Raw genomic sequence first — 24954 nt, 5'->3', positions numbered from 1 at the left:
GTAAACTGTTAAAGATTGAATCAACCTTTTTCTTAGACTAAACACACCCCACGTGTTCATGAGACAGTTCATCGAGTGTTTCACAGAAAAAGCAAAGATAAGAGAAAACAGATTTACGCTTTACTCCATCATCGTGACCCCCCTCAGACCAAACTCCCTGAAACTACCAGCAGCTACAATATAAAATGTAAACAGTCAGGTGATGTAATAATATAAGGTAATGTAATATATATTCATAGATTCAAGCTCAGCGGCTGTTTTCTGCAGAACAAGAACTTTTCATTTCGACGCTTTAAGTTCGTTTTGCTGATAAAACTTCTGCACTTCTTTTACTTGTTGTGGCATATTTTTACATTTTAACATTAACTGAATAATGTGTGCAGCATGTCTGTGTCACATACACTCAGTCTCTACATGTCCTTCATCTCTACAGTGACAGCCACAGTCCTGGTGAAGCAGATGTGTGGAAACAGGTGAGCAGACTCTGTAATTACAAACACACACACACACACACACACACACACACACAGACGCAGTGTTTTGTTTTCACTGTGAGGATCCCTCACGTGTCCAGTTCAGCTCAGGCTGGACTTGTGTGTTTCATATGTTTCTTTGAAATGAAGGTCACACATGATAAAATGGACTTGGTCGATAAAGGCTGTTGAAGGGAAGGGGTTGATATATTTACATGTCACTACCACCAACTTGATATTTCCCCTAAAGTGATTTACCGTCTTGTTTTTTTTTTTAACCCAGTGTCGACGCTGCAGTCTGGACAACATCTGGATCATTTCACTGTTTTCTCTGTGACAGATCGTATAGTTCCTCGCTCTCCGCTCGGGTCAAGGCCGCTGTTTTTAAGGTTTTATCTCTTTACATGAGCTTTATCTCCACCTCTGATGTAAATCTCATCGTAAACTATCACGAGAGCTGAGACTTTGAACCTCAAATAACATGAATGTTTGTTTTCTTCTGAGAGGTGACAAACCTCATTTCAGGAAGTGGTGATGTGAAGATGAAAGCTGGTGGTTACGGCTTTACAGCCTGCGTTTAGATTTTAATAGGTTTCCTTTTTAGTTTTACTCACGCGCTCATGTGACCTGGTCTGTTCACCTTCTATCAGTGTTTTAGTTCAGTAAAATGAATGAAATCAACATCGCATGTGTCTCGGTGTGAGAATGATGTGAAGCTCTGTGTGAACCACATGAGCAGGGCCGCTTTGTGTTGTCTGGGTTTGCTGGTTTTATTTAAATATTGAACGTCTGTCGACTTGTCACCGGCCACATCTGGGGACAGATTTTGGACTTCAAACCAGCTGACTGGGGACATCTTGTTTACATGAACCACCTGTTCCCTGGTGGTTCTCTAACAGTTGAATTCACCATGAGACAAACTGATTGTCGTAATAAAGGGCGAGGTTAAGACGTTAGAGCCGTCAGTAGAGATGTCAAACAGGATCGTCTCTAAATATGGCTCAATACTTACTTTCATTTTTACATTTTCAGCCACAGACGTGGTGAAGTAGTGAGTAAAAGTTTGGATCTTTTTGTTGACAATAATGTACAGTATACCATAATCAATATATATAATAAACAGTATCACCTTACTTATCCTTTAAATCTAAAAAAGTTTGAGTTCCTACCATGGTGTGTTAATGGCACTGTTAGAAAATAAAAATCTGGATTTTTGCAAATGAAGTTGTAATTCTATGAAGTGAAAGAGTTTGAATCATTTCTAGAAAAAAATGTTGGAATATTTCAACAACAAAGAATATTTTGAAGAATAAAAGTGACAGTTTCTAGAAAGAAGTTGTAATATTGTGAGAAAAAAGTCAATATTATAAGAAAATTAAGTAAATAGTTTTTCTTTTGTTTGAAAAGTGGTAATACTATGTAAAAAAAAAAGGTGTGTTGAGAACCAGTGTTGTATGTAATGGATCAATTAGAGTAAATGTGTGTGTTCATAACTCATCAACATCCTTCATTTAGCACGTAAGAGCGACCCTTTTCTTAATTTTTTTAATTTCATTTTATTTGTAAACACACATTAAACCTTTTCTCTGAATATTCTCCATATCTCAGATAATTTTGGGAGCGCCTGATAAAATCCCTGACTCGTGGCTCCGCCCCTGTCAGGTGTACAGGTAAGGTCAGAGTTCGCCTCGAGGGAATGAAACCAAGCTAATGTATATGTCCACACACACTACACGTGCATGTGTGCGCGTCCCTCGTGTCTCTCTGAAAGGGTTAAACTCATAGTAAAATCCATCTCCTCAGAGCTCCGCCTCCCAATTGTTGAGGCTGTGCGCCTCAGAAATCACACCACTCCAGATCCCGCCTTCCCCCCCTCCTGGGCCCCTCTCGGCCCCGCCCACCCCTGGACCACATTGAAATGGGTCTGATGTTGTTGTCAAACATTACAGTGTGCAGAGCATCCTTACCTCAGACCTTCCAGCAGGAGCATCTCTAACGCAGCAGAGCCTCTGCTACTACAGGTGTGTGACAGTAACACACGTCAGACCAAACCTGCTTTCCGTGTTCATGCATCTCCCAGTGCGTCTGAAGAACATGGGACTGGCTTCTCTGCTGCTTCTCCTCTGCTCCCTCCTTCACACAAGTAAGTTCAAATGTCCTATTTTCATTTAATCGTTAATTAGCTCCATTTCTTTTGTTATTTTGTCTTGACATTTGCATCAAACACGTACAAAATAACCCCGTGCTTCAGCCTGATGTTGTTTGATTTAAAAAAAAAAAAACAAAACAAAATGTATATTTAAATAACACTAGGATATAATTGTGGTTTGGGTCGTGCGGGTTTAAATTGCCCACTCCTCTGACAGCACCGGATGCAAGGTGATGGGGGGAGGGCGCAGTTACTCACAGAATGTAGGTCAAATCTCTCCCACTCTCCCTTTTCTCTCTCACAATGAAACCTCGAGGGGGGAAAAAAAAAAGATGTGGCGCGTCCTCTCCACCTCAGACTTTACCGCAGTTTAACAGTTAAAATCCGTTTGTTTTTTCTGTCTTTTAACTTTTTTTTTGTTGTTGTTGTTGTTTTTTAATCGGTTCATCCGTTTTTCTTCTGACCGGCTTTTTGAATGAGGCTGCGCGTTTTTGTGCTTTTCATTTACTGGCGCTCAGCTCACAGCAGGTTCAAGCAGCCAATGAGGTCTGAGCAGTGTGTGTGTGTGTGTGCGTGTGTGTGTGTGTGTGTGCGTGAGTGTTTCTTTTTTGAAGCTGTTGCCATTCATAATGTGGGAAAAGGCGCCTTTTGTGTTTAAATCACAGTAGAAATTAAATCACCGTAAAAAAAAAACAACAAAACCATCATGGATGAATTTGGGTTTGACCAGTATTACAGATATTCTTCCAACATGATGCAATATCCAGCATGTCCCCCCCCCCCCACCACCCCATCACACGTCCCTCTTACCTGAAACGCCCTGTACTGTGGACATGAATGGACGCCCTCTAACTCATCCTCCAACACAAACACTGACATTGTCTTGAGGCAGCATTCCTTTGGTTTTGGTTTTACGCTCGTGAGACGTGAAGTCACTGCCAGACCAGTTCCCTGTGTGCCGGTTCTGGGAAACGCTGTGTGGCGAAACATGTTGGGACTGGTTGTCACCTGGCCACATTTCCACACCAGTCACAGAGCTGTGTGTCATTTCTGTCCCCCCCCCCTCCCTCCGTGTTGCGAAATACTCGTCTCACACTCCTGTTTGGACAGGAGAGTTTTTTATTTATGTCACCTTGAGGAGAAATCCATCATCTCAAAGTGTTTTCTTTTTTTTTTTTTAATGGTAATGGTGTAACAAAGGAGAGACACATGCAGTTATTTCCCAGCACTGATTTTTACTGTGATCAATAACGCTGCCATTCAGCCCAGTTTGTCATTCAGAGTCTGGACTTTAAGCCCGTTGAGTAAATAGCTGCGTGAACTTGGGATTTGTGTAACGTGTCCTCAGTTTCAGGGAATGAGAGCTGATCTATAAAGCGAGAAACTCCACCGTGTGTTTTTCTTCTGTATTAAGCACCAGGATATCCTCTTTGATAAAAACACGTTTGTAAACATGAAACTCTTCGTCATCTTTATGGCCGGGGCGACAATGCACAGCCTTTTCACTGGAAGTCATAAGGAAGCGACAGGCTTAATGTTGACCCACTGTAATTATGGAGTCATATAAAATACTACAAGAGACAATTCCCTCAATCTGCAGAAGCTCAGAGGAATACAGCGTCTCCTTGTTTGACTGCATCTAAAGCAAAAAGCAGCAAGACTGAGACACCAGATGTTTGACTTCACCCACAAGCTGAAGTATTATTTACTGTGCTGGAGCACGTGCACGGACACATCATGTATGATTTATCTTTTTTTTTTCCAAGCTTGTAGCTCACAAACTCAGGAAAATTTTAATAGTCAAACGTAAATATTTAATTTCAAACATAAAGTTGCTGTGAAGATGCTAAATGCGCCTAAGCTTCTGGTGCTGTTACGCCTCCCTCCGGGCCCCTGTCAGAAACAGGTGGCCATGCGAGGTTTTGAGGCCCCGGGGCCACAGGGAAGAATGGCCTTGAGTACCTTCTCATCAAGTGCTGTCTGTCTGATGTACAGTCTAATTGGTTCTTCCAGTTCAGTGGCTTCATCGGGTCCATTAAAAGAAGGGGGTTGGGAGGGCGACTCAGTGTCGTCACTGGTTTTGCTGGCAGCGACCATAACTGGTGGAAAATTGGATTTTTATTGTGGTTATGAACTTGTCGTATCAGCAGCTTTCTGCTGATAATGATAAATGCAGGTTGGACCACAGTACCTCTGTTTGACCTGTAGTTTAACTATTTATTTGCCCTATTTAAACAAGTAGAAACATGCACATGTGTGTTCATGTGTGTGTCATGCCAGATTACATACCTCTCGGCCCCTCGCTCCTCTGGCAGCAAATTTATCACCATCTCTGCCTTTGAAGAAGACACAGTCCCTCCCATATATTAATGAAACCCAACTGGAGATGCCAAAACATTTCTCTAAGTAACATCATCCCTGAAGAGAAGGTACAAGGCTAACTTTGGTCCGGACTGAAATATCTTAACAACTAGTGGATGGATTTCCATGACATTTCATTCAGACGTTCACTGTCCCCAGAGGATGATCCCAATTTTCCTCTAAAAATATTAATCAAAATTTGATAACAAAAAATAACAAACAAACAAGCGTCAGCATGCTAACATGCTAAACCATTACGGTGAACATGGTGAACATTGTATCTGCAAAACGCCAGCATTTTAGCATTGTCTGTGTGAGCCTTTTGCCATGTTAGCATTAGCATTTAGCTCAGAGCAATGCTGCTAGTGTGACTGCACTTCTTCTCATTCGCAGCCATGCATGTGTTCATGAAGAGTCTTCCTGTATTGGTTCTTGGGAGTTTGAGAACTAAAACAATAGTGCTTTTATCTGAAGTGTGTGTGTTTATATCCGTCTGTCACAGATGCATTTACCACATGCGGAACAAAGCAATTCGAGTGCGGGAACGGGAGATGCATGTCCTTCAGATGGGTGTGCGATGGCTCAGATGACTGTGGAGATGGCACTGATGAACTTCCTGGTACCTGTTGTGAGTATCATGAGAATGGACTTGTCAAACCAATCCATGATCCCCCAGTCTCTTTATTATAGCCTCACTTACTATTACTCACTTACTACTTTAAAAATCATCAATTTACATGTCACAGCGCTCCATCATCTCTTATACATTATATTCCCATTAAACATAAAGCTGAAAAACAAACCTGTACCTTTCATACCTTTTTAGTCTCTTAGTTAATCAAAATGTAAAAAAAATAATACTAATAATAGATATATATTACAATAATTGATTAAATAAACAAATGAGTAAATAATAAAAGAGGTAAATAATAATAATAATAACTGTGTTTATCACTTCTAGCGGCTAAAACGTGTCGGCCGACAGAGTTCAGCTGCATGGACCGTCTGAACCAGTGTATCCCCAGCACCTGGCGCTGTGATGGAGTAGCTGACTGCGAGAATGGGACTGATGAAGACACCTGTGGTGAGTCTGAAGGTCCACACATCTCACTCACCATCTCCTCCAGCATCCTTTCACCCCCTTAACCTCCTGCTCTAATGTTTCCCCGGTCATCCGTCCCTCTGCTCTCGTAGCGCCAAAGCAGTGCACAGACAACGAGTTCCGCTGCAGGAGCGGCCAGTGCGTGTCGGCCTCCTTCGTGTGCGACGACGAGGCAGACTGCGACGACGGCAGCGACGAGGCCGCGTGCCCGCCCGTCACCTGCAGCGCCACGGCCTTCCAGTGCAACAACACCGTTTGTGTGCCGCGCCTGTGGGCCTGCGACGGTGACACCGACTGCACCGACGGCTCGGACGAGTGGCCTCAGAACTGTGGTACCAAGACACCGGCCTCTGCTCCCACTCACCAGTGCTCCTCCCTGGAGTTCAGCTGCGGAAGTGGAGAGTGCATCCACGGCAGCTGGAAGTGCGACGGAGGAGCCGACTGCCTCGATCGATCGGATGAAGCCGACTGTGGTAAGGGCGACTACGGCTTTCACTGCGCGAGAGCAACGGTTAACTTTTGCATCCATAACGGTTGATTACTGAAGATGAACACACCGGCGAATTAAACAATATCACACTAGTGAACAACAGCACGACCTCTCTGTGATATCGCTTTTATACAACAGTTCTACCAGCGCCATATTAGTTAAATAAACAGCAATAGATTATGATTTATTTGTTTATTTTATCATTTATTTGGCGACGCCAACACAAATAGTTCCACAACTGGGCTGATACTGGACTGTTGCTAAGCAACACGTAAACATTTTCCCATACCTGCTAGGTGCACACTAGCTTCCCAGCAAACAGGTAACCCTTAGGAAACGTGCCTTAAAGGGAGCCTTTAAATTTAACAACCTTTAAACCTTTCCTCTACGTTTTTGAGGAACCTTCAGAGAACCTTAAGGAGATGTTCTCTAAAGGTTCTCTAAAGGTTCTACAAACACAGCCTTCCAGAAACGTTCCTGGAAGGTTTCGCTAACAAAGTTAGCTGGGCATTAGCAACCCAGCTAACAGAGTTAGAAAGTATTTAAGAAAGTATTTAAGTATTCAGGCTTCTTCCCTTCATCCTTTTTCTGACAACCAGACATCATTTAATTGAAATGATACTTCTGGAAATATTTTTGTAGAAATAAATAAATAAAATAAATACACAGTTTGTTACAATCAGATAACAACCGTTCATGAACCGATAATTATCGGTTGAGCGGAGTGATACATATAGTTAAAAGTCCCAGTGCTGTTATACTCTATATCAGCACTCATGGAAAGCCTCTCGTCCAATTAAATTACTTGGTCGGAGCTAACTGTTTGTATAACTGTTGATGCGTCATCTCTTGTGCTCACTCCGCATTTCTGCCTCCAGCTCGTCCCACCTGTCGTCCTGATGAGTTTAGATGCGGCGATGGCACTTGCATCCATGGGAGCCGTCAGTGCAACCACCAATATGACTGCAGGGACAGGAGTGATGAAACGGGCTGTGTCAACGGTACGACCCTGTTCCCCCAGCCCTCCCTAACCCTGGTTACTGGCGGCCAAATGAACCATCAGATCTCTAGTCTGTGTCTCTGTCACCTGATCCCGTGTTTTTTTGTTGTTGTTGTTGTCATGCGCAGCGACCCACTGTGATGGCCCGACCAGGTTTAAGTGCCGCAGCGGCGAGTGTATTAGCATGGAGAAGGTGTGTGACAAGCACCGTGATTGCAGGGATTGGTCAGATGAGCCCCTGAGGGAATGTGGTAAGTGCAGAGGCCCCACATTCATAACTGTCTGGTTAATTACTACCTGCGTGTATTTAATGAGGGTGTAGCTGAAAAATCCTCCAAAAACTCTTTTCTTCTTCCCCCTGCAGGCTCCAATGAGTGCCTGTACAACAACGGCGGCTGCTCTCATATCTGCAAAGACCTGAAAATCGGATACGAGTGCCTGTGTCCTGCTGGATTCAGCCTGGTTGACACCAAACGCTGTGAAGGTAACAGCCTCTCATGCAGTTAACATCAGTAATAGTCAAATATCCATGTGCTTTTTCATGCTAACGTGAACTTCAGTCACATTAACAAATGATGCCAAGTCACCTGTTTACTCTTAGTGTCCTGTCAGATAAAGAGCGATCTCGTAATTCTCGTAATGGACACGGGGATTCAGCTTTCGTTACACTGTCTACGTGTGTTTCGTGTAATTCTTTATATCCCTTTTTTTTTTTCTCTCCTTCATTGAATCAGACATCGATGAGTGTGCCAACCCGGACACCTGCAGCCAGATCTGCATCAACCAGATAGGCAGTTACAAGTGCGAGTGTGAGGAGGGTTACCAGGTTGACCCGGCAACCAAATCCTGCAAGGCCGTCGGTAAATACGAGCTCTGTGTTCTTTCTAGAGTGTTTGCTGTAATATTATGTAAGGGTTATATGTTGAATAGCCTTGTCAAATGTTGTATTTCCTGTTGCATTATACATGTTTGTGAAGATTAAGAATTTAATCTCCTCTTATTTCCTCCCATTTTGTATAAGGAACTATAAGCTAAAAAGCTTTTGTGCATAATTTAAATTATTGGACATATTTTTTGACTGACACCTTTGATCTGACATCTGATTCTGGTGGTGGGAAAGCGCATCATAACCCTTCACAGTCTATGAATATTGAAACAACTATTCCACTTAGTGTTGATTATGTGCTGTGATTCAACAAAGGTATCCTTTTACAACATTAAAAGTTTGTGCCGATAGCTCAGCTGTTTAAACGTGTACCACATATATCGAGGTTGAGTCCTTGCAGCAGTGGCCCGGGTTCACATCCAACACTGAATGTCATCCCTGTCTCTCTCCCTTCTTTCCTGTTTATCTCCAATGATTAAATTAAACTAAAGTAAATTAAATTAAATTAATGCTAACAAGACACAAGACAAAATCAAGGATATGCTGATTTCTTAGGAAAATGTGGTTTTAATTTCAGTTCAACTTTAGACAAAGATTCAAACAAAATTACTAATAAAAACCAACCCATCTACTCTTATTTTGTAGGAACAATAGCGTACCTTTTCTTCACCAACCGTCATGAGATCAGAAAGATGACTTTGGACAAAAGAGAGTACACCAGAGTGATCCCCCGTCTAAAGAACGTCGTGGCTCTGGACATGAACATGGCCGCCAAAGAGATCTACTGGTCAGACATCTCCCAGAAGAAAATCTACCGGTGAGTAAGACATGACAGTCGGGATGACAACAGTCGCTGTTTCCTGTGCTCCTGTTTTGACGCCTGCTTTCATTTTCTATCTAGAGCTCAGATGGACTCGGCTGAAGACTCCACTCGTCACAGCATAGTGGTCGACAGCGACATCGATGCTCCCGAAGGCATCGCCTTCGACTGGATCCATGGTAACCTGTATTGGACCGACAGCATACGCCGCACCATCTCCGTGGTAACTGCTGATGGCCGCTGTCGTAAAACTCTCTTCCACCAAGACTTATCGAAGCCCCGCGCTATAGTGGTCGACCCCCACAGCAAGTAAGTCTAATAAAAGTACAGTAATGGTTAACTTTGTTTTCTTTATGTCTGTGAAACCCAAAGGAATCAATGTTTTTGATCAATTTGATTTATGATATTTTTACTCCTCGCAGCTTCATTTACTGGACAGACTGGGGAAACCCTGCTAAGATTGAGAAGGCGGGTCTTAACGGAGGAGACCGCGCCGCTCTGGTCACCGACAACATTGTGTGGCCCAATGGCATCACACTGGGTAAATGCAGCGTCCATCTCTTCTCTGGTTTCAAGTTGTTTTTTAAATTTTATTATCAATTCATGTGAATGGCAGTGGTCACTCTGGTCTGACCTGTTGGCCCCTCCCCCACCTGCTTCCTCCGCAGACCTGTTGAACCAGCGGCTCTACTGGGTGGACTCTAAGCTGCACACCCTCTCCAGTATCGACGTGCAGGGCGGTGGCCGACGCACCCTCATCATCGACGAAGACAAGCTGGCTCACCCGCTGGGACTCGCTGTGTTTGAGGTGGATATTTACCATCTGATAAACTCTGTTACACATAAACCCACAGCCTGTGAAACATGGCGTGTCATGACCTCCTCGCTGCAGGTGCCAGCAGTAGTGTTCCTCACCGCTACTCTCCAATTAAATCTTAAATGTTCAAGCTTTGTTGTTGTTTTTTTTTTGTGCTTCCAGGAGAAAGTGTTCTGGACGGACATCAGTAACAGCGCCATTCTCAGCGCAAACAGGCTGACCGGTGATGACATTACACCGGTGGCGGAGCACCTGTCGTCACCAGACGACATTATTCTCTACCACAACCTCAAACAACCTGCTGGTAAGAGACATCGTGCACCAGTATTACACTGTCATTAAAAATAGGTAATGGTCCGATTTATTTGGTTCGTTTTGCTGTTATTGATGCGGAGGCAGTGAAATATTCTCAAATGCAACAATGGTAAATAGGGTTTCTAATTTGCATAGGAGATCAATATTTGCCTTTTTTAATATTGAAAAAATATTGTCACGTGCTGCCAGTTCTAGGGATCATTTACCAACTGCTTGTTGGTTAGCTTAGCTTGTTAGCTTAAACGTAGCATACAGATATGAGACGGGTATCACTCGTCTTGTGTCTCTGCAAGAAAGTGGTTCATGTTCCAAAGTGTCAAAATATTACTTACATATGATTATAATGATACTCAACTAAAATGTAATCCCCCTTTTTGTTACAGGGAGGGATTGGTGCCATGTTTCCAACGGCGGCTGTGAATTCATGTGTCTGGCAGCTCCTCAAGTGGGAAGACATCCTCCCAAATACACCTGCGTCTGTCCGGATAACATGATGCTAGCCAGAGATATGAGAGCATGTGTACCTGGTGTGTAAATTATCCAAAAAAATCACAAAATCATAATTAAATTATTCCTGTCTTTTAGATAGAATATTTGCATTAGCTCAGTGCTGACTCTCGCCCCTCCCCCAGTGCCACCTGGGACCGCAACCAGGACCACACCCAGGCCCACACCCAGGACTACACTCAGGACTACACTCAGGACTACACTCAGGACTACACTCAGGACTACACCCAGAACCACACCCAGAACCACACCAGAACCCCAGGTCCATACCACCACCACAGTGCCTATTGTAATCACCAGCTCTGCGGCCAAGCCAGCACCACACACCACCAAGCCGCCGGTCAGGACCACCACACCTCCACCGAGGACCCCCTCACCCCCGCCAATGAAGCCTAAAATTTCCCAGACCACCACAGAGGCTCCAGTCACCTCTCCAGGTGAGTTCCAGTGGTGTTATAGTTGGTGTATTTTAGAGAAGAGCAGTCAAACAGCGTAGACATGTTACATTCCTGTTTTGAAGAACTTGAAGGCAACACCAAAGAAGCAGCTGGAAAACAGCTCCACCGCGTGACAATAATTTCAATATTTAAAACATAATTTATGTCTCTGCGATGTTGATTTTCATCCTGCACTGCCCCGATGTGACGCTAGTTTCATGTTTCATTAACTGTGTTCACGTTTCCTTCAGATATCCGACGTGAATTTGCTGCAGCCATACCTGCCTCCAACGCCCCAGTGGCTCTGTACATCGTCTTACCTCTGGGTGAGTCGCTTTGGCAGCTGCTACAAAAGCAGCGTCTACACACAAAAAAAAGAAATCATTCAAAATATATTCAAAATAATAACAGCAACCAATCATCTCTCTCTGGATCTCTTCCTCCCGTGTAGCAATTGTTTGTCTCGTGGCCATTGGCGGCGTGCTGATCTGGAGGAACTACAGGCTGAAGAACACCAACACGATTCACTTCGACAACCCCGTCTACCAGAAAACCACCGAGGACCAGGTTCACATCTGGAGGAGCCACAGCCCCGACGGTTACGCCTACCCTAAAGTGAGTCTAAGACGCGTCACTTCAACTGCTCTTGAATTTTACTGAGATTTAACTGAATTCCTCATCTGAATTTCACTTATTTTGCAACTCTGTCATGTTATGTCTGACATCTTTTTTTTTATTTGCTGTCCTTTCAGAGACAAGTTGTGAGCTTGGATGAAGAGGCAGACAATCCAGCCTTCACAGAAAACTGAAAAGTATCAGCGCAGTGGAAAGAAGAGCGTCGATGATAAGCTACCTTGGATGTCCTTTTGTATTTTTACCTCACTCAGTACAAAGATCTGGAAATCAGAGCCAGTCTCAGACAAGCTTGAACCACTATATCCTCACAGATGAATAAGCGCTCTACAGTAGAAAAACCAGGGTGAAACACCAAATCATACCAAATCATCCGCTGATGGATTCCTCAATATAAAGTTGTTGTTTTTGTTTTTTTTTTTTACTTGTTATCGTAACTGTGATCCTGACGATATAACTGGAGAACTGTTTCGTTGTTAAAGCCACATGTTGTCTTGCTGCGTGCGTCAGTTTGACTGAACTCATTTGATGCAGCTCGTAAATTGGGATTTCCGTCCAACACACGTTACGTCACATCATGTTACACGTTCACAAATGAGTGTTGTAAATATCACTGTCTATTATTTTTGTCTTCCAGTGCTAAGTGACAAGCTGTTAATGGCACATTATCATATCTTGAACTATTTATAGTTTAAAGCAACAGTAGATATTTTGGGAAATATGCATAGTCACTTTGTTGCTTAGAATGAAGCTAAAACCAGCAACAAGGCAGTTAGCTTAGCTTAGCATAAAGACAGGAAACAGGGAAAAACAGCTGCTTCGAAAAGCCGCCAACCAGCACCTCTAAAGCTCTGAAGCTCACTATCATGTTTTAACGTGTTTATTTAATCCGTTTATGAGCGAATTTAGTGCTCTGAAGTTTTTGTTGTTTTGTGTGAGGTGGTCAGGAAATCAAGAAATTACAGAACGTAACTTCTTGTAAAACCACAACAGTCGTGATCAGATTTATATTTTGTATATATTAAACAGCGTCAGTTAATGAGCTTTTGGTGCCGGTCGGCAGAAAACAGCTAGGCTAACCGTTTCCCTGTTTCCGGTCTTTATGCTAAGCTAAGCGAAGCAAATGTCACCTTTAATCTACACACGTGAGAGTGGAGCCAGTTTTCTCATCTCACTCTTGACAAGAAAGCAAATAAGTGTTTTTCTTCCCATAATGTCAAACTGTTCCTCTGCTTGTTCATCGGAAACAAGAAAATCCGAGCCGGTTTTATCCAGAGACGAACACTAACACGAATTCAGCATGTGCCAGTTTAACCAGTGTGACCTCAGTAAGTTTCATAGTGATTTTTTTACGCTAGCAGTTGCCTCAGTAGACGAGCTAAAATATAACCCAAAGGGACCTAGAGTCGCTGCTGTAGGTAACCTCAGTGAAAACACACTGTGCCTTGAACAATGTATTCTGTGTTCGTCTTCAGATTTCACTTTTCACCGTATTTCTTTGAGGCTAGCCGGTTGTTCGCAGTGTCCTTCAGCAGCTGTCTGTAGTTTCACAGTTTCCCAGGCGCTTTTCCTGCTCCATTCTCCTGATTTGCGATCGGCTGTCTGTGCATTGGAGAGCCATCTTTAAATTTTCCTTCCCGGTAACCCCCCCACCTCCTCAGGAGGACCACTGCATTCCCCAAAGTCAGAAAAGCTTTTGAAGCAGCCACGTGTGAGCAGTGGGGCCTAGTCCACGACCTCTACCGTGGCACGTGTATATATTCACATCCTCCCTTTGGACCAGAACTTCAGTTTGCCTTATTCCAGCCGTCCTGACAAAACAAAGCCATGTGCCATATCGCTATTTTTAAAACTCAGCGACTGTTTGAGCTCATTTATTCGTTTTACTGATAAATATGTGCCTTTTGTAATCACACGATTTGTTCACATGTTCTCGCTGGTGCTATTGAACTCTGTATAAGATCAACGTGTCCGCCTGTTTACAATGACTTGTTTGAGGGACGTGGCGGCGTTACATGCAGGTGAGGTTACACCTAACAAAGATGTTGCTGTGATGTGGGTCGATGAGTCGTGAGGCTTTTTGTAAGAGAAAATAATCCATAAGTGCTAGTGAAGCTGTACATAAATTCAAATCCACTAATGTGCAGATTAAGTGTGTAAATATAATGTTCATAAATGTAAATATTTGTTCTTTATGTTTTTGTTTTTTTTTGGTAATAATGTCAATGTCTTAGCCTTTGTTGTGAACTTTTGCTGTACATAAATAAATGCTTCTATTTATTATAGAATCAGTTTTCTCCGGGTTCAGTTTTTGAAGACTCGTGTCTGAATTTACTTTGATGCACAGCTTGTTAACAGTTTGAATTAGTGAGTTTTTACCCATTACTAGTAGAAAACTATTACACTTATTTATGTTACTTAAATTAACTATATCTTTCAGGTAAATATTTCAACTGTCCTTTACATTTAATTAACAATCTCAATTGTTTATCCAGTTTTAGCTGTTTGAACTATTTACCCATGAGTTAGTGTTAACTTGCTTTGTTCACACCCTCAAGTTGATGGACAGTTTACCGTTATTGTAAATCACCACAAATATTTCTATAGACATTTTTTTAAATCAACTCACACTTATTTTTTTGTTGAGTAATTTGAGTTCAGTTGATTTTTTTTGTAGCTTTTCCACAAGGTTCCTGCTTCTGGTTGAGAATCACTTCCTGTACTACAGCACTACATCACACATGTTTTTATTTTTTCACCATCTTTTCAGAAACTATTTGGATATTTTTTCCGATCTCCTTCTCCTTTCCTTCGCTCCAACCTGGTGCTAAGTACTTTGGTGATATGCTCAAGATGCTATGCCTTACTTCCCTTCTCTGTGTTGGTATCATGGGGGCTGAAATGCTGCTCGAGATACGTGGCAGATGAAAACTTTTGGAAAACGGACAGCAGCGTGTTTTGTTGTCAAACGGCTTTGGTATGCAGACTTGGCTGAAAACGTGAGGGGGTTTTTCTCCCCCTCTTTTTTCTGGGGGGGCTGGCTGTGCTTTTGTTTTTCTTAGATGGAATACAAGACCATTTTCCTAGAAAGTCCAGACGTCACGGTGAAAGGCAAAACCACAGTTTCTAAGAAATTCTCCAACACTGTGAGACCACATGTAGGAAAAATAACAACAGGGTCTGAGTGTCAAAATCGCTCCTTTCTTTTCATTTTATTCCACATAAAATGAAAAGATATAATAACTAACTGAGATTAGTCTGAATACGTTGATAAATACCCCATATAATTGGGTAATTATCACATTTTTGTTTATTTTTCGATCATACAATTTCATCTTCAAATTGGCAGTTGTAACAGTAAAGTATATTGATCGTATTTATACAAGCAGATGCAGAAAGAGAGGATCCCCTGACTCCAGGCAGAGCTGGGTAGACATATTCATGAGCAGTTTGTAATGTGCATATTCATGTTTTGATGCACACACACACACACACACACAAAAACATTTTATCAAATCTTGCAAATCCGTGTTTTGTGGAAGCTTTGACAGGCCTTCGCAACAACAGCTCCCAGAGATGAGAAGGGAAACAAAACAGCTCTGTGACCATAAAGATCTGTGGTCAAACCGACCAGTGGGTAGGTCACGTGCAAAGATCAAGGCTGAGCGAGAGCGGAAGTGTTGAGCTGATAACACGACTCAGGGAAAAGATGCAGTGACACATCTACAGACATGTGTGCAAAACATACAGATAAGAAAACAAGTAGTTCCTGCTGATGGTAGACCACTCCCCAGGGGAAAATGTAAACACTACATGATTATTAATACACATCATGAACAGTGTGAATCTTTCCTGATTCTCAGCACTTGTTGTCAAAAAGAGTTATTGAACACACAGTGGAGAATGTCTGTTTTTTCCTAGAAAGGTTTCATCTGAATCCCTTGACATGATTAATCATTAACGTAACCACAAAAGGTCATGTGTGACTGGCTGGATCTTTCCAGTTACTCCTACAGATGGAAGGACTTGACACAGCTGAGGTCACCCGCTGCACGTTTTTCCATTTGAAAGAAAACCTGAACGTGACTTTCAGATGTATGGCTCAACATGATTCATCAACATTTAGCCTATACAGCTATAGCTAATTTGGTATCTCTGTGTGATCCAGTTTAAATTTTGGCATGGAATAAACACGAAGAACAGAAAATCCCATTTTGTTTATTCACATAAATTCATTAATTATACATAACATATATATATAGACATGATACCTGAGCAGGTTCCAGTCGATTTCACCTGATATTTAAGACATGTGCCGAAAACATGTAATTCAATGAGATAAGTGGGAAAGGATTGTAGCACCCAAAAATATCCTGGCTGCATCCAGTGAGAAACAATTTCTAATTTGTCTAAAATTTGCAACGTTATTCTAAATTAAAATTCGGAACCATTATTATGTCCAGATATTTAAAGTCAGTAACTATATTGACCTCTCGACCCATCACGAGAAATTCAACATGAGGGCAACTAGTTTGGTCAATATTGAAAGGAAGACATTTTTGTTGCTAGCTTAGCATATAACCACATTTGCAATTCTCTCCAGTAACACTGTGGTGGAAGATCATTTATATATAGTGGCCCTAACACTGATCCTTGAGGTACACCCTCTGTTCACTTCATGTTACTGCTTCATTAGCTTATTAACTCACTGCATCCTGTTGGATCATTTTGAAGCCAGTGCTTTAGATGAAGAAATACACGTACAAGTGAGAATGTCATGAATGACTGTGACGAATGATTCATGCAAATCTAAAAACACACTAAACCACCTGCTACTCCTCCTTTATCAAACCACGATTCAATATTCAGTGTAAGGCATCTGCTTTACCACACTGATGTCTCCGAATCAGGTCAAAGTTTTGTGTTTTTTGGCCTATATTGATTCTGTCATGAGTCAGTCACGTCAGGTTTGTTCTGGAAACTCTTCCAACAGATCTCGTACGCACAACCCAAACTGCTGCTGTGATGGGACATGATGTCACATAGTGTTTGGTTTAATACGTCACACGGCCTCGCCCCCTCTGGTCTTCCCATGCCAAGTAAACATCCTGTCCCATAACCTGCCAGATTAGTGATTCAGCAAACAGGTCTGATTTTTATTTGGGGTAAATGGAGTTTAACATATGTCGAGATCCTTTTTGGCAGTGAAACATTTTCATACAAGATATTGTCGTAGTTTTGCTTAAATGACTGAAATCTAATGATGAAGTCACTGTAAATAGTACTAATAATATTTATTTGTTTGTATCCAGACCATCTGGATCTGACTTTATCTATATGTGGTAGCTTTCATTTCCAAAGATATTCTCTCTGAGGGAGTCTTTATTCTTCAGGCGGCTTGGATTGTGAGCTGATATTATGTTTATTCTGAAAATTCTCAGATTATAATTTATCCTGAAGCATGTTGGCTGCTAACATTACTCGGTTGACTTTATCAAAATATCCAGTTTCTGGGTATTTGTAATGTTTGGAGTTTCAAAGTTTAATAGCTAATTATCTTAATTCTAATTAAAACTTAGTTACATTATTCATAAAATTGTTTTATTTTTATTTTATTTTAACAAAACTAAGTGTACCATGCCAGGTACAAAACAAGTAGCCTACACAATATAAGATACAGACATACAGGAGTGCTGATAACATGTTCAACCATAAGTATTTATAGAATAAAAACATGACAATAAATAAAATAATTAAATGGTGATAAATATACATATAAAATAAACTCAAAAGTAATTATATGAATGAATAAAAAATGATAAGAAAAGACATAAAAGGAAGGCAAATTTTTATTATTTCCATTAGAAAGATTTCCTTATTCAGTGTTTCTGAGAGCGAAAAATAAATACAGTAAATAAATAAAATTAAATGAAATAAAATAAAAAATCAGAAGTGAGTTCCACACAATTATAAAAGGAGGAAAAAGAAAAAGAAAAATGTAGTGAAAGTGTGAAAATAATCTTGTTTTTCCCATTGAATAAAAAATAACAACATATTCTAGAAATGTGTTGATGTCTGTCAAAGTTAAAAAATAAGATGTAAAACTGTCGTTATGGCGCCCCCTGCAGGACACCGTGTGTAACCCCTGACCTGTGCACCGGAAATCACGTGGTTCAGCTTCTCACATGCGTGTGTAGCAGCTGGGATGATTTCTCTTCTCTAGTGTGTAGTTTTTAATTTTTCGCATAAAGATTTATCCTTCCGTTAAAAAACAAACATGTCGGGTAAATCGGAATTAAAAATCAACTCCCAGTTCGCGCAGAAATATGAGAAATACCGACAGAGAGAAGAGTTACAGAGACGTAAGTGTGTCGCTGCTAGCTAACGATCATGCTAACAAGCCAACGTGGGAAGTGTAGCTAGCTGAAAGTTGTTTTTTCCGGCGCTGTGTTGTTTGTAGATCTGATTTTTGTTTTGTCCTGTGTTGTTGTTGTTGTTGTTGTTGTTGTTGTTGTGGTGCAGTGAAGGACCGATACGGAGACCGTGATGACGACAGTGACTCTGAGACGTCCGAGTCCAGCTCTGATGACAGTGAAGTGGTTAGCATCGCTGCTTCTTCTCCTTTCCACCTTCTGTCATTAGATAACAGTGTCTCACTGAGGTTGACCGACTTTTATTTCCCCTGCAGGAGATCGACCCTGAAGTTGAGAGGGATTTTTACAGAACATTGTCACTGCTGAAGAAGAAAGACCCGAAGATCTATCAGCAAGATGCCAAGTTCTACTCAGAAGGTGGTAAGTACAATAATTGGTGTTGCTTTCACAGTCTGTGGGACATCTCATGTTTTCTTCGGTAAACAAACGATCTAAATCTCTTGCTTTCAGGTGCATCCAGCAGTGATGAAAAGCCTTCGACCTCTAAGAAAGCAGTGAAGCCCATGTATCTCAAGGACTATGAACGTAAAGTCATATTGGAAAGAGAGGGGTGAGTCAGCTCCATCATTTACATTCATCAGTTTTTGCACCACAATCAGTCTTTTTTTCCAAGTCTCTCAAATCAGGAAGTCAGTCCTCACTGGCCTCGATTTGTCAAAGTAACAAATGTTGGATCCTGTCGTCAGGACTGAGGAGTTAAAGAAAAGAAATCTCTCTGATCGTCCTTGTTTAAAGATGCCAGGAGAAAAATAAAATATATTGTTTGTATATGCAACGTGTACATATGTGCATAGTGTGACTGACTTGGACACCCTCACAAAGTGGCAAAATTATAGACAATTTAAAACAATGTGATCGGAGGGTGCTGACTCGGGACATGTCAGTCAAAATGTCTATTATTCAAAATGATATATGCATTTATTCTGTAAGCCATGTGAGAAGCAGCGTTTTGCTAATTGCTCATAGGTTGGCGTCATTATGAAATAATCTACATTGACAGCCACTTTTTATTATTTGCAAAAACAATTTTGTGACTTTCACGTTTCACATTTTACTTGAAACTAACTGAAAATCTTATTTTAATTTTCAGTAAATATGAAGATGATGACGACAGCGATGATGAGGAGGCCGCTAAGAGAAGAGAGGTAGACAAAGTTATATAAACCTTCTCAGGAGTTTGGAGATCCTCAGATCTGATGTCAGGTGATTTAACAATTGTCGTTGTTTTCCTTTTTAAAGAGAGCGGCCTCTCCGAGCTACGTTCAAGAGCAGAAGGAGCTGAAAGAAAGGTAAGGCCCAAACCATCTGAAGGTGTGCAGCAGTATCACTCGCAGACTATTTACGGAAACCGAAACCTCTTGTCAGCTTCCGCAAGTTCATCCAGGACAGCGGTGATGAGGATGAAGGCGATGAGGAGGGCGGAGAATCCCAGCTGCTGACCCGGAGGATCAAAACTCAGGAGGAGAAGGTCAGAAGCCAGAACCTGGCAGCTGCTCGTCCTCTGGAAATAGATTCACACAAAAGAATTACACATCAGGATGAACTGGTCTGTGTCTGTTTGTAGGATAAAGAGGAGGCAGACTATGTGGAGTGGCTGAAAGGTCAGGCCGAGCTCGAGGGTCCGGAGGAGGTGAAGGACATGGTGAGTGTGTGCAATTAGACAGAGGAGGGTGGAAGAAATCAGGCGGGGAGGTTTATTTTAACACTGGTTTGTGTCGAGACAGAAATACCTGAGGGACTACTGGAACGACCCAGAGCTGGATGCGAAGGAGTGTTTCCTCAGAGATTATGTCCTCAACAAGGGCTACCTAGATGACGACGACGGCGATGAACGGTACGTCGACGCCTGTCTGGATGTCAGGTTTGCTCACCTGGGCTGTGAAATGAAGCTGCACGTGTACAATTAATTCTCCTGACGCATTCAGGATCCCAACCTACGACGAGGTCATCCAGGACGACCTGGAGGATTCTGAGGAGGAAGGGGAGACGTTCTTGGAGAAGCAGGAGGACTTTGAGAGAAGCTACAACTTCCGCTTCGAAGAGCCCGACGCTCAGCAGATCAAGACCTACCCGCGAAACATCGCCACCTCAGTGCGCTCCAAAGACGACCGCAGGAAACGCAAAAGGGAGGAAGTGAAAGAAAGGAAGGAAAAGGTATCACATTAAAAAAAAAAAAAAACATTTATCTTATATATAACTTTCTGTCTCTTTAGCAGTAAATCACAATGTTTAGCTATTAGCTAATATAAATCTCTGCCCCACAACTATTTCAGGAAAAAGAGCAGAAGCAGGAGCAGCTGAAGCAGCTGAAGAACTTGAAGCGAAGCGAGATCATGGATAAGCTGAAGAAGCTTCAGGAGCTGACGGGCAACGAGCAGCTCGCCTTCAGTCAGGTGGACCTGGACGGAGACTTTGATCCGCAACAGCACGACCAGCTCATGCAGGTGCGTCCTGGATGCTACCGGAGTTTAAGCTAATGTTAGCAGCTCTGTCCTGCTCCAGCGCTCACAGCAAACACAGCCATTGTTAACCACCTCAGACAGCTTTAATGCCACCAAATAGATCTATGAGCCCTCATCCTAAAAGCCCTTTTCTATTAATATTAATGAAAACATATAGTTTGAAGAAAATGAGCTATTTACCAATTGACAAACTGCTTTTGTCTGAAATGAAAAACTGTTGATGTGCTCTGTGAGAACGTGGCTTAGCGGGATGTTAGGATTCCTCAAATAACATCTGTACAGATGTTAAGCCCTGACAGTCTAAACACCTGACAGACCATTAATGAAAACTATTCCCTTGTTTTTCCTGTTTTCCTCATTTGATTAATGATTTAGTTAAACCATAAACAGTGTGCCTGATGTTAACAAAAGGCCTCTGTAGTAATTCAGTAGGTCACATGATTAAAAACATAGAACATAATTAACTGACTGGACAGATTGGTCTGAGTCATTAAATCTTGGGTCCAACAGGATCCAACAGCTGGAAAGTGTCTCAGCTTGAATGAGCCAGATGTGAGGACGAGCTGCTTCCCCAGCTCACACAGGTGTGTGGTGTTTGGCTAATTAGACTCCTCAGGAAAGTGTGTGTGCTCATATTGTCTGAGAGCTACGTTGGGGTAGTGCCATTCCTCACATTAACAACACGACACAGTTGCTTCTGGCGGTTTGTTTTTCACCAGGACGCTGTGACTGAGCACAACTTCCTGCTGTGATGACGCCGCCCCCTCCAGCTCACACAGGTGTATGGTGTTTGGCTAATTAGACTTATTTAGCGTGCAGCTGCTTCCTGATTGAGAGGTCCAGTGTTCAAATTGGACTCCAGCCAATGTGCATGTTCAGCAAGAGGCTGCACGCTCGGTTTGTCCCTCGTTGAAGCACATTGAAAGTGACGTTCCTTCATTCTGTTTGCAGAAATTCTTTGGAGATGAATATTATGGAGATGAAGAAGAAGAAAAGCCTCAGTTTGATGATGATGGTGAACTCGAGGGTAAGCCTGAGACATTCATTCATTATTCACATGCAGTGATTCCATCACCTTGAACCTGTTACTTGCTGTAATTAATGACTGAATTAGCGAAGCAGTGATATCAGGACAGGGTTAAGTAGAGACAATAGATACCTGTTTAGCAACAAGAACAGTCTGTTGCTAAGTACACATTTCATTATTAGTAGTAGCTTGGAAATCTGTATAGAAAATGTAGTTAACTGAACTGTCTGAAGATTCGAGCCACAGCTTCTTGTGTGTGACACAGAGCACTGGAACTGGGACACATGGACTGGCGAGGGCGCCGATGGTGAAGAGGAAGGAGAGTACGACGGAGAAGAACGTGGCGTGTCTGGGCCGCACTGCGACGACGAAGACTTCATTGTGAGTTAAACTCATTTGATCCTCCCTTCAGCTGGTCACCGGTACTGTGCCGAGGTCGGCCTGACACCTTGTTTTTCTTTGTTCCTGTTGAAACAGATGGATGCAGACTACGACCCCAACCAGCAGAACGCGTCCAAGAAGAAGAAGAAAAAGGAGAGGAAGAAGATGAAGAAAGAGGATATACCACAAATGGGCAAAAAGAGGAAGAAGTCTTACTTTGCTGAGGCCATCACCAAAAACAAGCCTGTGTTTGATCCTCGTAAGTGTCAGTAAACCTGCCGCTGAGCAGCAGCTGCCCTGGGTCTCCTGACGGTGATGTGTTGTAGTTGTTCTCTGGCTGAAGGCTGCTTGTGTTTCAGAGGAGAAGAGCTTCGAGCAGTACTTGGATGAGTACTACAAGCTGGACTATGAGGACATAATCGACGACCTCCCGTGCAGGTTTCGCTACAGGCAGGTCCTGCCCAACGACTTTGGCCTGACCACTGATGAGGTGAGAACAACTGACTGTTCACAAAGCCCCTCGCACCTTTTCAATGTCGTTACGACTGTCAGGCTTTCCATTCTCACACTGTACATGTGATTTACATGTGGCAGATTTACTGCTTGAAATTTTTAGTAGTTTTTGAGCCAATTGATATTTGGACAGAAATGGACAAAAGCTGCTTATTTCTAACCAGATAATGTTTATTTTGTTGCTGTTGAAATAACAACTGCAGATTTTAATCAGCTATTGCTAGCTAAGTCAGCTAATGTTGTCCTCATTAGTGGGTTGAAAACACCCCTAACCTATACTCAGCACTAGCTAACTAAGCTAATATTAGCTTAGTTCTTTTGTGATTTGGTTTCAATATTAGTGTTTAGCTGTTTAGCTAATACTTGATTGTATTTTTTTTTTTTTTTTTCCCCAAATCTAGTGAAGATTTAGGCAGAGATGCTAACGTTAGCCTAAAGTTTGGTTCCACACAGCAGGAAAATTCTTGTACAGGGCTGTTTTTATATAATGTGTAACCTCACAGAATGAAATGACTTTGCTTCTGTATTTTTGCTTTGGGGCAGTGCAGAGAAATAAACCACTTTATCTCCTACAGCCTCGCCACATGAGCATGTATAGAAAGTCATTGGATGGGAGAGGGGTTTTGTGAACAGTCGTAATGCGGTGCAAACTGAATAGGTATATTGGAAGATGATATAATGTAGGCTGACTGGCTGTTGGTTAATAATGCTGCAGTGATGAGCCTGAGGTGACTGATCTGGTATTGCTTCCCTCTGGGGAAAGCTCTGACCAGGGAATGATCTCAACTTAATCTTCTCTCTGAGCAGACCACACAGTGATCAGATGAAGCAGCAGCAGATTTTGTCTCTAAAATTTACCTGATGCAAAAAATAAATGACCAAATGCATAATTAATTGATTTGAACTAATGACCGACTTTGGTTCTCTCCTCAGGTCTTACATGCCAACGACAAGGAGCTGAACCGGTGGTGCTCTCTGAAGAAGACCTGCATGTTCAGGTACTGGGGCTGTCCTTTTAAGTGTTACACCTGTTCTCCTTGTCTCAGGTCATTTACCACACTCATCTCTTTTTCTTTCTTTCTCTCAGGTCTGAAAAGGAAGAGATGAGCGATTTGAAAAACTATAAAATCAAGGCCCAGAATGAGAAAAAGAAGAAAGAAATCCTGGGCTCTGTATATTCTGAGTGAGTACAACACACCAATTGATTGGACCCTGATGGATAAATCCACCTTTACTGTAACAATAATTAATTCGCTTTAATCCACAGGGAAGATAAAGAGTCGGCAGAGGCTAAAACCAAAGTGGGGAAGAAGAGGAGAGATCATATGAAGAACGCTGAGCAGCAAGACGGAGAAGCAGGGGACGGAGACGGTGCCGCCATCGTGGACTCTACGGACGAGACACTTGCCCAAGCTCTTAGAGAGGCAGGGGACAACGTGGAGGAAGAGGAGGAGGAGGTCCTGATACCCAAGAAAAAGAAGATGAAACAGGAAGAGGAGCCTCAGATTAGTTCTGGCAACGAAGCAGCAGATAAAGCTGTCGAGGTGAAAAACAGGACTGAGAGGCCAAAATGGTCCAAGAAGAAGCACAAGCCTTCAGGTGGACGCCTCATGTCGGGAGGCTTCGGGGTGAAGATAGGCGGCCGGGAGTTCAGTAGACAGAGACTGAAGGCCTACGGTCTGAACCCCAAGAGACTGTACTTCAGACAGATCGGCAGACAGAGACGAAAAGCACAGGAGAAGAAGGAGAAGCAGAAAAACAAGGAGTGATGAACGGCTTCCTCTGAGCCACCATCTTAGTAAAATCCAATGACTCTGATCATCCAAGAATTAAAGACGATATAAGGAACAGGTTCACTATTCGGGTGTTTTTTATGATCTCACACTGACCTTTTTTTAGATTTTGACAATTAGTGAATTTACCTGTAACATTTATAATTGAATATACAATAACTTCTCACCAAAAGACAAGTAGTAATGGGGCCAGTAGAGGTTGGGACCTATTTTCTCTTGATATGATCTTATTGTGTGAACTTAGATTTCACAACTATAATAAACGTGCAGTTAAACTTTGATCTCTGTGCATTTTTAGACTTTTTTTAATGTTTATTGGAGATGTAAAAAGATGCTTAATTCTTAAAAGTACTT

The 24954-nt window shown here is 42.2% G+C and overlaps 2 protein-coding genes, 1 long non-coding RNA gene and 1 other non-coding gene across 4 annotated transcripts; 3 read left to right on the top strand and 1 right to left on the bottom strand.

Moving 5' to 3' along the window:
- The first annotated feature begins 2421 nt into the window (after positions 1 to 2421).
- On the top strand, positions 2422 to 14278 carry ldlra (low density lipoprotein receptor a). The gene is made up of 18 exons (XM_056401274.1): positions 2422 to 2616; positions 5486 to 5611; positions 5945 to 6067; positions 6178 to 6558; positions 7454 to 7576; positions 7704 to 7826; positions 7940 to 8059; positions 8310 to 8435; positions 9107 to 9278; positions 9363 to 9590; positions 9704 to 9822; positions 9950 to 10089; positions 10261 to 10402; positions 10797 to 10940; positions 11046 to 11357; positions 11609 to 11683; positions 11809 to 11972; positions 12110 to 14278. The coding sequence occupies exons 1-18, from the start codon at positions 2541 to 2543 to the stop codon at positions 12164 to 12166; spliced, it is 2751 nt and encodes a 916-aa protein (XP_056257249.1). The 5' UTR covers positions 2422 to 2540; the 3' UTR covers positions 12167 to 14278.
- On the bottom strand, positions 3845 to 6219 carry LOC130185076 (uncharacterized). The gene is made up of 4 exons (XR_008830099.1): positions 6099 to 6219; positions 5496 to 5606; positions 4912 to 4958; positions 3845 to 4721 (listed from the first exon to the last, which is right to left on the bottom strand). It is a non-coding gene; the product is annotated as an uncharacterized LOC130185076 (long non-coding RNA).
- Positions 14279 to 18159: 3881 nt separating the features above from the next.
- On the top strand, positions 18160 to 24881 carry kri1 (KRI1 homolog). Its single transcript, XM_056401277.1, has 18 exons — positions 18160 to 18352; positions 18513 to 18589; positions 18679 to 18784; positions 18875 to 18974; positions 19515 to 19569; positions 19664 to 19713; positions 19790 to 19892; positions 19989 to 20066; positions 20149 to 20258; positions 20350 to 20578; positions 20698 to 20868; positions 21838 to 21913; positions 22179 to 22294; positions 22391 to 22553; positions 22654 to 22784; positions 23741 to 23805; positions 23895 to 23990; positions 24075 to 24881. The coding sequence occupies exons 1-18, from the start codon at positions 18268 to 18270 to the stop codon at positions 24574 to 24576; spliced, it is 2313 nt and encodes a 770-aa protein (XP_056257252.1). The 5' UTR covers positions 18160 to 18267; the 3' UTR covers positions 24577 to 24881.
- On the top strand, positions 23517 to 23614 carry LOC130185934 (Z30 small nucleolar RNA). Its single transcript, XR_008830233.1, has one exon. It is a non-coding gene; the product is annotated as a Z30 small nucleolar RNA (small nucleolar RNA).
- Positions 24882 to 24954: the final 73 nt, after the last annotated feature.

The sequence above is a fragment of the Seriola aureovittata genome, chromosome 17 (assembly GCF_021018895.1).
Source record: "Seriola aureovittata isolate HTS-2021-v1 ecotype China chromosome 17, ASM2101889v1, whole genome shotgun sequence".
NCBI classification, from domain to species: Eukaryota; Metazoa; Chordata; class Actinopteri; order Carangiformes; family Carangidae; genus Seriola; species Seriola aureovittata.
This window is presented reverse-complemented; position numbering and strand designations above follow the sequence as displayed.

Bases quoted from the DNA above. Each gene is read 5' to 3' on its own strand.
- ldlra (XM_056401274.1), top strand. From the start codon at position 2,541: ATGCATCTCCCAGTGCGTCTGAAGAACATGGGACTGGCTTCTCTGCTG. The intron at 6,068-6,177 runs GTGAGTCTGAAG...CTGCTCTCGTAG, and splicing joins GACTGATGAAGACACCTGTG to CGCCAAAGCAGTGCACAGAC. The intron at 7,827-7,939 runs GTAAGTGCAGAG...TTCCCCCTGCAG, and splicing joins TGAGCCCCTGAGGGAATGTG to GCTCCAATGAGTGCCTGTAC.
- kri1 (XM_056401277.1), top strand. From the start codon at position 18,268: ATGTCGGGTAAATCGGAATTAAAAATCAACTCCCAGTTCGCGCAGAAA. The intron at 18,353-18,512 runs GTAAGTGTGTCG...GTTGTGGTGCAG, and splicing joins GAGAGAAGAGTTACAGAGAC to TGAAGGACCGATACGGAGAC. The intron at 20,067-20,148 runs GTGAGTGTGTGC...GTGTCGAGACAG, and splicing joins CGGAGGAGGTGAAGGACATG to AAATACCTGAGGGACTACTG.